General features: G+C 42.0%; 1 protein-coding gene across 1 annotated transcript in view; it reads left to right on the plus strand.

Moving 5' to 3' along the window:
- The first annotated feature begins 1,501 nt into the window (after positions 1–1,501).
- Positions 1,502–18,103, plus strand: part of LOC116078638 (WD repeat-containing protein 26-like) — a 61,734-nt gene continuing 45,132 nt past the window's right edge. Inside the window, exons 1-2 of the mRNA XM_031353999.1 lie at positions 1,502–1,556; positions 17,022–18,097. Coding sequence (XP_031209859.1) covers positions 1,502–1,556; positions 17,022–18,097 — 1,131 coding nt within the window. The remainder of the gene's footprint in view (positions 1,557–17,021; positions 18,098–18,103) is intronic.

Raw genomic sequence — 18,103 nt, forward strand, 5'->3', positions numbered from 1 at the left:
ACGCCTTGAATCCCAGCACTTGGGAGACAGAGGCAGGTGGATCTCTGAATTCGAGGTCAGCCTGGTCTACAGACTGAATCCAGGACAGACAGGGCTACACAGAAATAGCCTGTATCAAAAACAAAACAAAAAGAAAGAAAGAAAGAAAGAAAGAAAAACCTCAGCAGAAGCAACACCGTGAAGATGTCGTCTACCAACATAATATAAAAATGCAATTAAAATAAAAATCAGTAGTAATACTTTTAAATGTTTCTTACAAAAAAATTAGATGAATAAACCTAGAATTTATGTTATGAAAAAATTTGTGTTAAAATGATAAAAGTGATGAGGGTAAATATAAAATTACATTAATTAAAACAACATACTACAGGACCATCCATACACATGCCAGTGGAACCTAAAAATATATTGAAACTTAGTATATACTAAAGAAGTATTATTTCTAAAATGTCTTACACACAATGGGTCGTCACTTAGAGGGGGAAAAAATTAAATCCACTCCTCTAACCATAAGGCAAAATAAATCACAGATGGAACAAATATTTAGATGTAAAACATGAGAACCACAAACTCTTCTAGAAAACAGTGGAAGAGATTCTTGTCCAGTCTTAGAGTCGGGCAGGGAAGGCCTCCTAACTAGGATATGTGAGTCAGAAGTCAATGAAGAAAAACCAAGTTTGGTTTGGTTTAAGACAAATTGTATGTAGCACAGATGGGAACGGAACTTGCCCTCCTCCTCTCTCTGTTTCCAAAACACTATAATTGTAAGTGTGCACCAACATACCTAGGTATAAGACACCACTCTTAAATTTGAATACACACACACACACACACACACACACACACACACATACACACACACACAAGAAAAAATTAAGTCTTTTATATCAAAGACTTTCACGGGCAAACTCGATATTACATGATAGGTAAAACAAGAATCTACTTCCTATCACATAAAGAGCGCCATCAACACCTCAATGGATACAAATAGACGGTCCACAAAACAGCAAACTAAAGGGTCTTAAAACTTCTGTTGGGTATGGTGACCATCTCGCTTAATCCTAGCACAAAGGAGGCAGAAGCGGGCAGATCTCTGAATTCTTTTCTCTAGAGTAAGTTCCAGGACACCCAGGGCTACCCAGAAAAACCCTGACTCAAAACACCAAGCAAAACAAACAGAATATTACCAGTTTCACTTATAAGAAAAGCTCAATTTTTTTTTTAACCTCTGTGCAGCCTTGGCTATCCTAGATCTGCCTGCCTCTCCTCTGCCTCATGAATGCTAGGATTAAGAGTATGGGCCATCACTACCCAGCTAAAAGCTCAATCTTAATATGTGTGGTCACTTTTCATTTTTCATCTGTCAAAGTGTGCACACATCAAAGCTTCATTTGTTTCTTGGTCTGAGACAAAGTCTTACTCTGCCAGATTCACCTCCAACTCTGCATCCTCCTGCCTCAGCTTCAAGAGTTCTGGGACTACAGGTGTATGCCGCCACATCATGGTCCACCGGCACAAGTTTGATATTCTGTGTTGCCGAGGATGCTGGGCGGCAGGTAATCTCATACATCGCTAACATAAATACAGAGAGCAATAGTGACTGAAGTTCTATGTATATGTGCTTCTGTGTTCAGAAGCCTTGGTGTTACAGAAGTCAGCAAACTTTACCTATGAAGGTCCAAGAAATAAATCCGTCACAATCTGGAGCCGATGTGGTCTCTGCCTCAACAATTCTGTTGTCACTGTAGTGTGGTTAGCCTCCGATGACAGATGTATGTATGAGCATGCTTATGTTCTAATATATTAAACTGTTTATAATACAGACTGTAGATAGGTTTGGCCTTAGGGCCCTAGTTTATCAACTCCGCTCTAGGATGCAGTAGGGACAGCAAGGCTAAGTGCTTCCTCACTATGACACAGACCACAGGCTCTCTCCAAACTTCATTACTTTTCCATAGTAAAACACTTATGGCTAATAAATGGATGTAGCAAACAGTGATTTGGGAGTCAAGGGTTGCATTTTGAAGCCCTCTTTGATGTTCATGAGCCATTTGGCTAGTCTCCTCCTGGTCTGTAACACAAACTGCATGTCCAGCTTCTCACTCATGTGCTGAAGGAATCTCTGTTGCTGCTATTCTGTTCTTTCTTCCATCCTCAGTGATTAAAATCGGTGGCCAGGATGAAGTCACACATACTGTACACGTAATGATGGAGCTGCCATCAACGAGGGTCTCCTGAATGACCTGAGTAGGGCAGAGTGACTGAGTCCTACACATACTAAAGAGTGTTTCAAATCTGACCAGAAGGGAGAATCTTCGTTTTGCTTAATAACCTCCTGAGAAGTTAGCGTTCCTGATAGAATGCTTAAGCAATTTTCTGTGAACTTTAACAGGATTAAGGTTTGCACTGGGAAGCCAATTACCCACATGTCCAATTACCCACACACACAATTGCCAACTGTCAGTCAGGGTTCTACTGACCCTTAGCCAGACTTTGCTTTCTGCATCTGACAATGATCATCTAGCCACACTCTCACTACCCCATAAAATGTCCCTGCCAAATGTGAGTCTGGGAAGTGGCCATCACAGGTCATTTTGCTTATACCCATCCTTCTGATACAACTTCGGTACGTGCTTCCAAAGTTTCCTCCATCTTTTGAAACACCTGGTACCTGTAGAGCTATCAGAAATAAATTCATTTCTCTTTGTGACATTGAATTTTTTTTTTTTTTTTTTACCTATTGCCTCAGCTAAATAAATCTACCATGCTAGATTCACACTTTAGAAACTTGCTGGAATTTCCTAACTGCTCACTAGGTGCCAAAGCCTATGCTAAACACTTTCCATATATTAGCTGACAGAGAACACCACTTCTCCCCCACAGTGAAGATCTCATAACGAGGGCTGGCTACCCAAGCAGGAAGTGGCCCCACTTATGAGAGAGGTCATAACAGCAATGACAATACCAGCTAGGATTTCCAGGATGCTCACAGTATGCCAAGCACCAGAATGAGCCTCTTTAAACCTTATTATTTGTAACCTCACAAAGATTCTCTTTTTAAAAAAAAGGAAAAAGTTTAACCACTAGCGGTAAATTAATCTCTGATAGGTTAATACACTCCATTTAGAAAAGAAAAGAAAACCAAATGCTTTCCTAAGACAGATTTCTAATAATAAAGCTCAACCCAATTCTCTTGCTTAAGGACATAGAGAGAAAATGAAGCTAGTCTTAAAGGGGACATGATTTCCCAGGGGCACATCAGCAGCATTGGATCAGAACTGGTGGGAGGATTTTTATACACACTTTCCAAAGAGGAATATTATTTTTAAAGACTGAGAAATACATGCATGCATACATGCATACACACACACACACACACACATACACGCACGCACGCACGCACGCACGCACAAGCATGCACACATGCTAGTCAGAGCCATCTCAGGGATCCTTCAGGAGACAAAGCTTTGAATGTTCACTTCAAGATGGAATGCTCCTGCTGTTTGAACAAAGAAATAATTTCATATTGCCCTCAAAGACTTGGCTTGCTTTAAACTAACCTCAAATTATAGACATAGGAGGGAGAATTAGATTTTGATTTAAGGAACAGAACAGGCTGAACTGTTTTTGTAATCTTCCTCTAAGGGGATTTGAAGGGCTGGTATATGCCTATTGGCCCTCAGTGTGGCTGGGTAGGTATTTTTGCTGTTTTTTTGTCTTGTTTTGTTTTGACCTGATTTATAGTCTAGGCTGACCTGGAACTTACTATATATCTCAAGCTGACCACAAACTCCCCCCTGAATATTAGAACTGCAATCTGGAAATATAGGGGTGCACAGCATTCCTGACTTCCTCTGGTTTTCATGGGGAGGGGGTGGTTAGTGAGATTGGTTCTGTCTCATGGAACTTCGGAGGCAGGGGACAGAGAAGAGGTCTCAAATGGGACATCTGTATGGCTACATGTTGTGAAATAAGTGACTTGACATTGGAGAATTCTAAGGGCAGGAAATTTAGGGAGCCTAGAGCCTCTGGGTTCCTTGCTACCAGAAGGAAGAATCAATTGTTCGACACTGTGGTGTTGTCTGAGGGCATACTCCTGTTTGCAGAGCGCTCCTCAGAAGCTTGCTGAGAGAGTAACTGTGGAGTGATTAAGGACACACACTCTAAAGACATGCAGAGCTTCATGTTACCCATCACTAAAATATAAGCCTTGAAAATTTGGCTTTGAACACACTCAGATATTTTTATCCTCCCTATGGCAAATGTAATGAGAATATCTAATATTGGATTTGTTGGATGACTGAATTTATGTGTTGTACCTACATGACACACATGGCATTCTATCTGTGTTTGCCAACATCATTTAATAGTTCTATTTAGCCAGAGCATCTTCAGCCATGTCACACCATGGGCGGGGTAGACAACAATCCTTGGGAGTTCCTAAGACTGTCTCCTTGGAAGAAAGGTCTCTATAAAAGGAAAGTCAATACCCTGTGTGTGCGGGTGCACAGATCCGAGACTGGCCTTCCAGCAGACTCCTGGGTAGGCTTATACCCCAGGATGTAGCAGAGCCCAGGGACACAGAGACATGCTCAGATCTGCAGTCTTGGCACCCAGAGCTCTGAACGTCCCTGACCTGTGGTCCCTAGAGGACCACCCTGGCTTTTGCAGAGTTAGAAACAGCTTCTCTCTGGCACAGACTCCGAGATATAGAAGCCTCATTGGGCTAAGCCAGAATACAGCTTCAACAGCGACACCCTCTGGCAGCTAGAAGAAAAAGGCAGATGCAAAGAAAGAAAAGTTATCCCTCGGTTTCTCTGACTGCCCCAGCCTCAAATACCTCTGAATTCACAAATAACTCTGTGGCCAGAAGTCTCAAGAGAAAGGTGTTTTCAGTCCCCTAGTAGGTAAACAACAGGTTAGGTAAATGTTGGAAAACTAAATCATCCATCTATCTATTGATCTGCCTATTTCACAAATAATTATTCAAGATTTGACATGTGAAAGCTATCATTCAAAATACAAGGGAAATTGAAGTATGCCAAGTATCCAGAAATGTGTGACTATAATTCTATTGTGTGATTGTAGAGTAGTTCATCCAAGTCACTAGGCAAAATTAAACTGTAATGCCAAGTTCTCATTCATGTACTTATCTCAGCATGCAACTTAATCCTGACCCTGGCACTGGGGCATTTACACATGACGTTGGTTACACTCAGCCAAAAACTGGTCTCCTTAGTCTAACCAGTGAGTGTAATTCTCCCAAGGAGAATACTCATTCATCGGGGTTCAGACTGTGCAAATGCAACGGTCTCTTCTGGCATGTAAATGGTCTTATAGGCAGGACATACCATGTTACTGTCATTCACCAACACCTCTGCATAACAGAAACAGAGAAGGAAAAGAAATCCAAAGAGAGAAAAATCCAAGGGATGGCTTTCAGAAAGAACAGGATTGTGGTGAAGTAATGTGATATAGTGTTGGGGGGAGAAAGTGACATAGTCTAGGGACCAAACGGCATAGTGTGGGGACCAAGAGGCATAGTCTGGGGACCAAACAGCATAGTGTGTGGACCAAGAGGCATAGTCTGGGGACCAAACAGCATAGTGTGTGGACCAAGAGGCATAGTGCAGGGGCCAAGCAGCATAGTGTGTGGACCAAGAGGCATAGTGCAGGGGCCAAGCAGCATAGTGTGTGGACCAGGATATAAGCAGCATCTTCCCAAGACATTGAAGAAAGGTGTGGAGAAACACAAAACTAGTTTCTCTTTTTTTCAGAGTCTCTGAAGGGAGAGACTAGAAGACGACATGGTGATCAGTAAAGATCCAAATGACATATCCCATTAAGGCTACATGATTTAGGGGTTGGAGAGATGGTTCAGTGGTTAGGAACACTGGCTGCTCTTCTAAAGAACCAGCACAGAGCCCCTCACAACTGTTTGTAAACTCCAGTTCCAGGGGATCCAACGGCCTCTTCTGGCTTCCACAAGCAATGCATACACAGGATAAATAGGTTTACATGCAGGTAAAATGCCCATACCCGTAGAAATAAAATGATGCTTTAAAAAAAAAATGACTATGCAATTTAAATATCCCTATTTTTCTTACAAACACCTGAACCCATAAAAAGGGGGAGTCACATTTTTTTAAAAGTAGGCAAAGTGGTTAACAAAATGGAGACAGTCTTTGTTCAGCAGAGAAACCCAACAGCTCTCAATGAGGTTTTAATGAGTAAAAACTACTAGAAGCTGGGTCAGGTTTTGTTTCTTTCTGAGACAGTGTCTGACCTCTATCTAACTCACAATCCTCCTGCCTCAGCCTCCCTACCACCACGTGCAGCTAACTCCAAAGCTCTGGTTGTGGGAGCATACCTCCGAGAGGTACAGGAAAATGATCCAGGAATAATCCCAAGGTTTGGTTTAGCTAGATGGAGTGTGAAAGACACATCCTCTGCGACCTAGATATGTGAGACTGTGAGTCTCAAGATATGCCTGAAGTAAGAGAGTATGTGGCTGGCAGAGGACAGAGTGGGGATGGGAGGTCTGTTAGCTGCCTCCTGGGTGGTGTGTGCTATAAATCATGTCTAGTACCTCATGAACTCAGTGAGTGTATGTGTGTGTATGTGTGTATGCGTGTATATGTGTGTGCGTATGTATGCACGTTTGTGTGGGTGTGGTGTGGGTGTGTGGGCATGTGTGTGTATGTGTGTATGCATGTATATGTGTGTATGCGTGTATATGTGTGTGTGTATGCGTGTTTGTGTATGTATGTGTGTGTTTACGTGCATTTGTGTTCATGTTCACTGACCTCGGGGAATGGTACAAGCGCCAGGCAGCAAGGAAGGCATGCCGCATCTGGGTTTCAGTTATTCAACGTTTAAAGAGCTACTCTTTGGGTTTAGGTGGGTTCTTAGGTCGGTTGGTTTGGATTGTTTGTTTGTTTGCTGGGGTTTTGGTTTTGGATTTGGTTTTGGTTTTGGTTTGGTTTTGGTTTTGGTTTTGGTTTTGGTTTCAAATCAGGGTTTCTCTGTGTAGCCCTGATTGTTTTGGAACTCACTGGCTCTGTAGACCAGGCTGGTTTCGAACTCAGGGATCCACCTGCCTCTGCCTCTGCCCCTCTGCCTCTGCCTCTGCCTCTGCCTCTGCCTCTGCCTCTCTGCCTCTGCCTCCCAAGTGATGGGATTAAAATCATGCACTACACTGCCTAGCTGGGTTTTTGGTTTGGTTTGGTTTGGTTTTTTGTTTGTTTGTTTGTTTGTTTGTTTTTTAATGTAATAAAAAGGTTTTGATGTCCAAGGATTTCATGGAACAATAATTAGTCACCATTGTATATTCAAAAGTTGGGCCCCTGCCAGCTGGAAATGAAGAGCATAAGTTCCTGTTTACAATAGGGATGTGACTGCATTTGGTAAGTCTAGAGAATTCCACCAATATTACCTCTACCAGTGATGAGAAGATTGAAAGAACCTGGCTGAGATACATGTGCAAACCACAGAGCCTGGAATCCTGAGCTTCCAACAGGACACTCCATAGACTCCAGCCGTCAGCAGGCTGCAGAGGTAGCATCAGGTGGCACTTCTCCTCTCTACATTTCAAATTCTGGGCAACAATCAGGCCAAGTGAAGTTTCAAACTCAGCAGTTTTAAAAAAAAAAAAAAAAGCAGAGTTCTCAAAGAATCGCTGGAAGACTCTTTCTCACCAAGGGCACTGCTAACATAGTTCAACCAAAGAGCCTTCATGATGAGTCGAATACAGTTTCTTGGAAAAGAATCCAACTCATAAAGACACAGTCTCACAGATTCAATAAGCATTCACATCCTCGTTAAGTTATAATTTCTACACGATTTGATGCCCTTAAGAGCTCCACTCTTGGTCCAAGATGGACCAACAACAACAGCCCGTCACGTACACTGAAGGGCTAATGGGCGAAGGGATCCAATATGGTTTTGTGGCTTTTCCTTTCCACAAACATGCTTATGACTTGGTCAGTCAATTATCCCCCTGACTCCCATATGCATTTACAGTAATTCCTATTACAAGGGGTTCCACCTCTTGCACTAATGGCAGCTTCAATGATTAGCTCAAGGTCCCTCACTGCTATGTTTAGCTACTCTGTGTTAGACCTCCAGGACCTCGCTTAGTGCCATAGGAAAAATTAGATCCTTGAGGAGCTATAATTGCTACCATTACTCCTCCCACATCCACCTCTCCAGCAGACAGAAATCAACATGGGTGACAGCTAGCAAATGAATGCTGGGAACAATGGCTACTGTTGACTTTGTCTGGCATGATGCATGTGCTGCATACAATGGGATTTTGTTCAGCACCAAGCCTGTCCTAATTATATTTTTCCCTATTAATATTTTCTCACTGATTTAATTCGTTTCATCCAGGCTGCTGTCCCAGACTACAAAACAGACATGGCCACTAGGAACTACATTATAATAGATGGTTCTATCATCACATGGAATTCTTTGTGTCACTTTCTTTCAGTGGGATAATCCCAATTCATGAGAGTTAGAAGATGAACATCCAACAAAGATGAAGGAAGAGCCCAAAATATAAGTCATATACAAGTTAGAAGGGGGAAAGCAATATGAAATTATACCAGAGCTTAATGCAAGGGATACGGCTAATGGTGGGCGCCCTCTCCACCAATCCTGACTTCCAAAACCTAAAAGCAGGGTGGGGATGGAGAAAAAGAAGGGGAATTAAAAACAGAATTCCCTCCTTGATGCTCAAAGTTTAGCCCACAGCCAACAGCAATGGTGCTGTGGAAACGTGTTAGAAATAGAATCTTGGGCCACATTCAGATATATGGAGTCACAGCTGCATCTGATAGAAGTGAAATGAAGGTTAATCCAGGGAGCTGCCATGAGATATCCCTTCAGAAGAACTTTAATAGGAGGGAGAGCCTGGTGACCATGGGAGCCATGGTCAGCCTTAAAGTGGGAGAGTGCTAGAAGGGATGGAGTGCCATACCACAAGAAGCATGATGGGGCTTGAAGAAAGAGAGAGAGCCAGGCCCCAAAACAAAGGCAGGGTCTCTGACTCATAAGTTCCCTAGAGTGGGTAGGCAAGCTTCATACCAAGTGACCCAGCCTACATGACTCCTAACTTGGAGGCAGTGCACACTAGGTAGGAACATAGTTTAAAGCTGCCTTTGTTTGGGCAGCAGAGTGGGAAAGGGGGAGTTTGCTTTTCCTGCCCTGCAGGTTGAGTGCTCTAACCAGACAGATCAGAGGCCTGGAAGTTCTTTATTTTGAATGACATGCTTCAGGGAGGTATGGCCTGATTTTGTGGGGCAGGGGCAGGTAGAGGGTCTTTGATCAAACAGCCTCTTAATCAACATTCGGGTGATATGCATTCACAACCACGTCTCAGTAGCCCCCACCCAGCTCGTTAGAATGTGAGGAAACAGAATTCTAGAGACAGAGACCTGTTCTAAGAGTTTGACTACGTGGTAGTAACGGAGAACATTAAAAAAGAAAGTAAGGTTGTTCTATATGTGCACTAGGGCCAGCAATGTTAATCAGTACCTCTAATAGTTCTTCAAAAGCTTGGGAAGAAGTTAATGAGTTCAAGGCCCGACCAAGCTACACAGAGAGATCCCATTTCAGAGAAACACGAAGTTCTACAGAGTTTCTTGCTCTTCAGTTTCTTGTGTGTATACGTATGTAGAGGCACATGTTCATATGTACGCACAACCTGGAGACTAGAAGCTGATGTTAGGCATCTTCGTCTCCCACACTGTCCCTATGCTTTAACAGAGTCTCTCACTGAACTTGGAGCTCAACAATTTGGTTGGCTTAGTATCAGAAAGCCCTAGGAGTTCTCCTGTCTCCAAGACCATGGTTGACAGCACATGGCCTACAGACACACACCACAACTCCCAGTTTTTATATTGGTACTGAAGATCCAAACCCAGGGCTTCATGCTTGCATTGTAAGCACTTCACCCAGTGAGCCACCTCTGCAGCCTCTTTCCCATAAATTCTGAGTCAGTATGCTAGTCAGTGTGTTGACTTTGACAAATGTTTATTGTCACTTTTTATCTGTACTGCAAAACAAACAAAAAAAAGTGACAAATGTTTATTGTCACTTTTTATCTGTGTGCCCTACAGTAGAAGTACTTACAAGCTGCTGGGTGACATAAAGATTTGTGTTTTATTGGAAAATCTGTCCTTTTGCATAAAATTTTGTATTCTGCTGCTTTTTTCAAGTCAGTTTATTGAAGCCAAATTAATACACAATAATATTCAATAATATTTTGATGTGACTTTACAATAAATTTTGGAAATAACATATTCCAGTGTGTCTACAACCACAATCAAGATACAAAACAGGGGGTTAGAAAGATGGCTCAACAATTAAGAGCACCAACTGCTCTTCCAGAGTCCTGAGTTCAATTCCCAGTAACCACATGGTGGCTCACAACCATCTGTAACAGGATCTGATGCCCTCTTCTGATGTGTCTGAAGAGAGCAATGGTGTACTCATATACATAAAATAAATAAATAACCTTTAAAAAAAGATGCAAACCAATACATCATTCCCAAAAGCTCCCCATGTAGGGAGTTGTCTTCTTCTGCCTCCATTTCTAGGAAGACACATCTGCTTGGTTTCTATCTGACTTTGTTCTATTGCTCTTAAGTCTAGTCTATCATACATTCTTCCTATGGTTTACATAACTATTTCTGTTGCATAATTAGATTTTATCCAATGACCAACTGCATATCTAAACCTACATCCCAAAAGATTATGCCATTTTGTGATGTCATTAGTGTCTTAGTTTAAATGTACTACAAAATCCTCACATGATGTTATCATGTAACTGACACACTCCTCAGAAAGTACCTCCTTCACCAAGCAGCATGTGTTTGCTTTCACACTGAAACTTAAGACAGATTGTTTATGAGTTGAAATTACTTTTTTAAAAAGACTAGTTAAGAGGAGAGGAGAGGGGAGAGGTAGAAGAGGGGGAGGGGAGGGGATGAGAGGGGAATGAAGACAAGGGAAAGGAAGGAAAGAAGGAAGGGAAAGAGGGAAGGAGGGAGGGAGGAAAGAAGGAAGGAAGGAAGGGAGGAAGGAAGGAAAGAAGGAAGGGAGGAAGGAAGGAAGGAAGGAAGGAAGGAAGATATTTAGGGAAATCCATTAAAATTATCTCACAAGAAGTAATTTTTCAGGGGCTAGAGAGATGGCTTAGTGGTTAGGAGTACTGACTGCTCTTCCAGAAGTCCCGAGTTCAATTCCCAGCAACCACATGGTGACTTACAACTATCTATAATAGGAACCGGTGCCCTCTTCTGGTGTGTTTGAAGACAACTACAGTATAGTCCTACATATAAAGGGAATAATTCATTTTTTAAAAGTAATTTTTCAAAATAAAAAATAATAAAAAAACTAATTTATAATAGGCAAATAGCCTATTTTAAAAGATTGTAATACACATGCATACACATCCATACACATCCATGCATGTGCCCCCCCCACACACACACAGCATGTTAATTGGGAGATGCCTGTAATCTCAACAACTCAAGGAGCTGAAATATGAAGATTGACAAAGTTTATGGTCATCCAGAGATTAGAGGGTGAGACCCTGTCTCAAAATAGTCAAATAGCAAGCAGTAACAAATATTGATAAAGATGTAGAAAAAGGAGAGTAGGAAAGCAATGTCAGGAAGAAAACAGTTGATACAGGGATGGTAGAAGACAGTAATTTCTTGTGATCTAGTGATCTAGTAATCAAAGTTCTATGCAGTGAAATGATGTCAGGATCTTATAGAGACATTTACACCTCATGCTCATTCATGAATCTTTTCACAACAGGCAAAGTACAAAAATAACCTATGTATTCATTTAATAGATAATTCATTAATGGATAATGTGTGCAATATACATATACACACACAACTATTCAATCATAAAGAAGGAAAGTTTTCTTTATGAAGGTAGATGTATTGATAGGTAAAGATGCTTGACACGGAGGTTCATGAACTAAGCTCCATTCCTGAAATTCACAGAGTGGGAGGAAAGAATCAACTCTCACTACTTGCCCTTTGAATTCCACATGTGTGTGTGTGCATGCACATGCATACACACACAAACTCACACCACACACATAAGTGTAAAAATATTTAAAAAAAAAATCTTGCCACTGTGGTATGGATAACCAGAGGACATCAAGCCAAGTAAGATTAGACAAATACTACCTGAAAAAAAGTCAAACACATAAAGGCAATTATATGTGTGTGTGTGTGTGTGTGTGTGTGTGTGTGTGTGTGTGTGTGTGTGAGTGTGTGTGAGAGAGAGAGGAAAGAGAGAGAGAGAGAGAGAGAGAGAGAGAGAGAGAGAGAATGGTTAAAATGGCTAGGGATACAGGAAGTGAGGAGACATTGGATGAAATGTGCCAAATTTAAGTTACAGTGTGTACAAGAACATGAGTGGTGTCATAGGTGTTAGTCTGATGATGACAGAAATCACTACTCAATAGGCATCGCATTAAATCATCACAATACACCTTGAGTGTAAATGTAATTATTATTCACCAGATGTAATTGTTGTCTTGGAGGTTTACTACTGAATAAAGTCACCCTTTCTAGTTCTTTCTGAGCTCTGACTAGTTGGTTCAACTCAGCTGTTCTGGCTCAAACTCCTCCCCAAGCTGACTGATTCAATCTGTCTTCTCCTAGCTTCTCACTGAATCGCTCTGCTTGACTTCAAACTAACTCTGGCAATTGGTTTCTAGTCTTCTGGCTCCTTCTTCAACTCTCTTCTGACCTGCACTGAATTGCATGAACTCACTAACAAATGCCACTCTACTGCACTATACTCACTGTACTGACTCCCAACCCTCTCAACTCCCAACTCATTGTCAAACCCAACTCTACTCAACTGAACTAAACTGAGGCTCTTCCCCTGCACTGCTCTTAAATAGCTTTTCTCCTGAAAGTTAGGCCTGAAAGATATCCTATCTGTGACTCATTCTGTCAAATCTTTCTGTGATTCATCACTATGTCTGCCCCTCAGTTAGATGGCACTTTCAAACATGACTGCTTCCTTCTACAAACTAAACTTTAGAGATTAAAGGTATGTACTAAGGATGTGTCTGTATTCCAGCCAGATCACACAGACCTAGAAGATCTTTGCATGTAATCAAAGTAGCCATCATACTGGATTAAAATTCCTTTACACTTGAGTATAAAAATATTTGTATGTTGAGGGGTTGGGTAGATCTCAGTGGGTAAGAGTACCTATGCAAGTATGAGGATTCAAGTTCAGATCCCAGTACCCAGCCTAAAAAGACAGCAGACATAGCTAGTATACACATACCTGCAAACCCCAGCATCATAGAGAGGTGGAGCCAGGATGAGGGTTTTCTGGCCATGAGTCTAGCAGAAATGGCAAAGTTCAAGTTTAGTGAAAGATCTTTTCTCAAGACAATAGGATGAAGACTAATAGAGAATGACACCTGGTAGCCTTGGGTATACATACCCACACCCACACATGCACACACACATGCACACCTACACATGTACACCCACACATGCACACACATACACACAGTGAAAATATATTTAACAAATAAATGTCTAAAAAGTAATAAAGACATATGTAAAGATTTTTTAAGAGCCCCTGGACATTCTGCCTTTTTCTAAACCATTTCAATGACACAGCTCTTGCATCTAAAATAAATAAAAACTCAACGTCCTAGGCATGGCTTGTAGATTTAGACTATAATTCACTCATTTACTAAAAGGCCACTTTGGAGTCTGCCGACCAACAACTTGACAACTTTAATACATTCTCGTTATTAATAATAAAAATCCATGTTTTGCACAACACATTTTCAGACTGGCTTTTGAAGGGCTCCCTAGAGAACTGCTACAAGACAGCGACTGATGTGCAGAAAACCCGCCGTTCACCACAGGAAATCATCATTGACACAGCCATGGGGGCCCTTTGCAGAAGAAGTTCCTTGGGGACACCGTTCTAGGAAGGAAGATGTCTCTCTCTTGGTCTCCTCCTGAGGCCTGTCTTTCTGATGTGGGAGCTAGTAACAGGACAAATGAGCACTCCGGGTCTGTCTGCTGAGTGAGAAGACGTGGGCTATCACCTAGGAAAAGTTCACTATTGTCATTTAATAATTGAGGGGAAATAAACATCAAAGACATTGGGCTCTCAGCAAACAAATGTTCGTGGAGAGCCTGTAGGGTGGGGCAGTGGTGGTTGTGAAGAAGGAAGTGGCGCCCTGGGTAGAGGGATTTCTGAATTCCAAGGATAAAAAGAAGTTTAGCCTACTTAGGAGCAGAAGAAAAGAAAGCAAGAACCACCAAGGCATATAAAGTTCAGACTTGGATACACAGACACATAGGCACACACACACAAGCAGTTCAGAGCAGGGTACTGGCAGCTTTTGACTCCAGTACCCAATCATACAGACTGCATCATGACCCAGGGCAGACAGGTGTGCTTGTGCACGCACAGATAAATCAGAGTTTCATAAAATCATAACCTCTACCACATGATATACTCCAGCTACTCCGATGCACTAATATAACTACTCAATAAAATTAGGAGGGGAAAAAGTTCAAATGGGGGCACATAATGGCGGCAAATTTCAAGCTTCAGAATCACAGAGATTTATAGTCTGGCTGTCACTTAGTGACGTGTAACTTAGCAATGATGCTTTGCATTTTACAAGCCTCAGTTTCCTCATCTGCAAAATGAGGGTAATAACTAGTATATATTATAAAATAAACCCTCACATGATAGAGAGCATCCTCCTCATTGAGAGGATGTTGAATGCATGGGGCTGTGGCTCAGCTGGTGGAGTGCTTGCTTAGCATTCACAGAGCCCTGGGTTTATCCTCTGCACTGAATAAACTGGGCACAGTGGCACACACCTGTAATCCTTGACCTTGGGAGATGGAGGCAGAAGGATCAGTAATTCAAAATTATCCTCTGCTATACAGCAAGTTTGAGGCCAGCCTGGACTACATGAGATCCTGTCTCAGAAAACATGGTAACCGCTGGGTGCAGTCCTGCATATGCCTATGACCCCAGCTCTCAGCAGACAGAGGCAGGAGGATGGTGAGTTCAAGGCCCATGTGAGTGACATAATGTCTCAAAATAAATGATGGCAATGAGGATGTTCTCACCAGAAAAAAACATCCCATAAACAGGGGCCCAGCCCAGGAAAGGGGGGTATCTCTTCCATAAGTAGCTGTCCATTTATGAACAGCACAGCCAACCAAATAAAATTTTTCTGTTCTTCTTGAAGATGGATTTATTTTCATGTGTATGAGTATTTTGTCTGCCTGTCTATTAGTATATTGTGTGCATGCCTGGTACCCAGAGACCAGAACGGAGGGTCAGAGTCCCTGGAACTGGAGTTGGTGATGGTTATAAGCCATCATGTGTGTGCTGGGTACTGAACCCAGGTCCTCTGTAAGAAAGGCAAGTGCTCTTAATGACTGAGCCCTCCCTCTCCAGCCCCATGTTTTCTACTTTTAAAGGCCATGGTTTATAAAATAATGCTAAAGTCTGGGAGAGTAATACCTCAGTGGTACAGAACTTGCCTAGCCTGGCATGTACAATGACCTTGACTCAAAACTAATTTAATTAAATTAAATTATATATATATAGATGTATATATATATATATATGTATATATGAATGTTCATAGCTGCACTATTCATACCAGCTGAAAAATAGAAATATCACAAATGCTCATCAATAGATAACTGCATAAACAAATACTCACTGGATTTTTATGCATTTGTAAAAAGGAATAAATTACAAACACGTGTAATACCATAGATGAGACTTTAAGGCATTATCCTAAGCAGAAGCAAGACATGGAAAGTACATGTTACATGACTTCATTCACATGAGATCTCCAAAACAGATAAATCCACAGTGACAGAATGAAGATTGCTGTGTATCAGTGACTACAGGTTGGAAATGAGAGGAAAATGTTGAATGGGTAAAGCACATTTCCTTAGCACCATAGGACAAAAGGACTTGGACAATCCGGTCACACATTTAATGCAACTGTTCGCTTTCACGAGTTTCAATTCATGTCCTATGATTTGCATCTGAGAAAGATGTTTAATAATATCTAGGATATTGGTAATGATGTCATCAGCAGTTTCCATCATACAAATATGATGTCATTGTTTCCAGATTCAAATGCTCAGAAAGCACAGGCCTCCTTTAATAGCACTGTGACTAAAGAGACACAAAGCTTCCTCAGAACACAGAAAGAGGGCACAGGAGACATGACAGAAGAGAGACAAAGGCAATGAAAGAGCCATAGGTTAGCAGGAGCGCTGTGAAATACTGTCTCCTGGACACGAACAAAGCACTTGTCAACTACCGCAGCTGGGATTACCCACGCAAAAGTATTGGTCAGCATTTCATTGTGCATGGGAGAGGATCTCAGGAAGTTGCACTCCTCACTGAGACTCTATGGGGATAGGGGGTGTCAGCCTGGCATGGTGGCAAGAGGATCTATGTGAGTTTGAGGCCAGCCTGGTCTACATAGCATGTTCTAGGCAAGTCTGGGCTGCAAAGTGAGCCCTTGCCTGTCTGTCTGTCTGTCTGTCTGTCTGTCTGTCTGTGTCTCTATGTACCCATCCATCTATCTATCTACCTATCTATCTCACACATATCATCACCATCATCACCACCACCACCACCACCATCATCATCATTGCCAAGCCCTCATTCAACCTAAAGGAATCAACCCACAATAACCAAGTCATTTTTTTTTGTATTTGGAAAAGACAAAATTCCTAATTACATCCACAAGAAACAGTGCTCTCATAGAAACAAGGCTATTTCATCAAGCTGGAGGGAAATGATGGAGAGTTAGGGAGTGGTGGGGGTAAGTAACAGGAGCCATGTGACACCCTACAGTTAAAAACAGATATTAAATGAGGCAAGTATGTTTTGGAAGCTACACATTAAAATAGAGGAAAAAAGATGTGGCATTTAGTTAAATAACCACTTTACAGCAGCAACAGCAGTTTATCTCATTGATAGAAATTCAACATCCAAGGGGACGGCTTCCCGGTCCAAACTGCTGGACAAGCTTCAGGCCTATTTACCAGCATCAATGATGCTTCCCCCACGGCGTTTACAGACTCTCCTGCGGCAGGCGGTGGAGCTACAAAGGGATCGGTGCCTATATCACAATACCAAACTTGACAACAATCTAGATTCTCTGTCTCTACTTATAGATCATGTTTGTAGTAGGAGGCAGTTTCCCTGTTACACTCAGCAGATACTTACAGAGCATTGTAATGAGGTGTGGTTCTGTAAATTCTCTAATGATGGCACTAAACTAGCAACAGGATCAAAGGATACCACAGTTATCATATGGCAAGTTGATCCGGATACACACCTGTTAAAACTGCTTAAAACGTTAGAAGGACATGTGTATGGCGTCTCCTACATAGCATGGAGTCCAGATGACAGCTACCTTGTTGTTTGTGGTCCAGATGACTGCTCGGAGCTTTGGCTTTGGAATGTACAGACGGGAGAATTGAGAACAAAAATGAGCCAATCTCATGAAGACAGTTTGACCAGTGTGGCCTGGAATCCAGATGGGAAACGGTTTGTGACAGGAGGTCAGCGTGGTCAGTTCTACCAGTGTGACCTGGACGGCAATCTTCTGGACTCCTGGGAAGGAGTGCGAGTGCAATGCCTGTGGTGCTTGAGTGACAGCAAGACTGTGTTGGCTTCGGACACGCACCAGAGAGTCCGGGGCTACAACTTTGAGGACCTGACAGATAGAAACATAGTACAAGAAGATCATCCTATTATGTCATTTACTATTTCAAAAAATGGCCGATTAGTTTTGTTAAATGTAGCAACTCAGGGAGTTCATTTGTGGGACTTGCAAGACAGAGTTTTAGTAAGGAAGTACAAAGGTGTTACCCAAGGGTTTTATACAATTCATTCGTGCTTTGGAGGCCATAATGAAGACTTCATCGCCAGCGGCAGTGAAGATCAGAAGGTTTACATCCGGCACAAACGTAGTGAACTGCCAATTGCGGAGCTCACGGGGCACACGCGCACAGTAAATTGTGTTAGC

Source organism: Mastomys coucha, unplaced genomic scaffold (assembly GCF_008632895.1).
Source record: "Mastomys coucha isolate ucsf_1 unplaced genomic scaffold, UCSF_Mcou_1 pScaffold5, whole genome shotgun sequence".
In the NCBI taxonomy this organism is placed as follows: domain Eukaryota; kingdom Metazoa; phylum Chordata; class Mammalia; order Rodentia; family Muridae; genus Mastomys; species Mastomys coucha.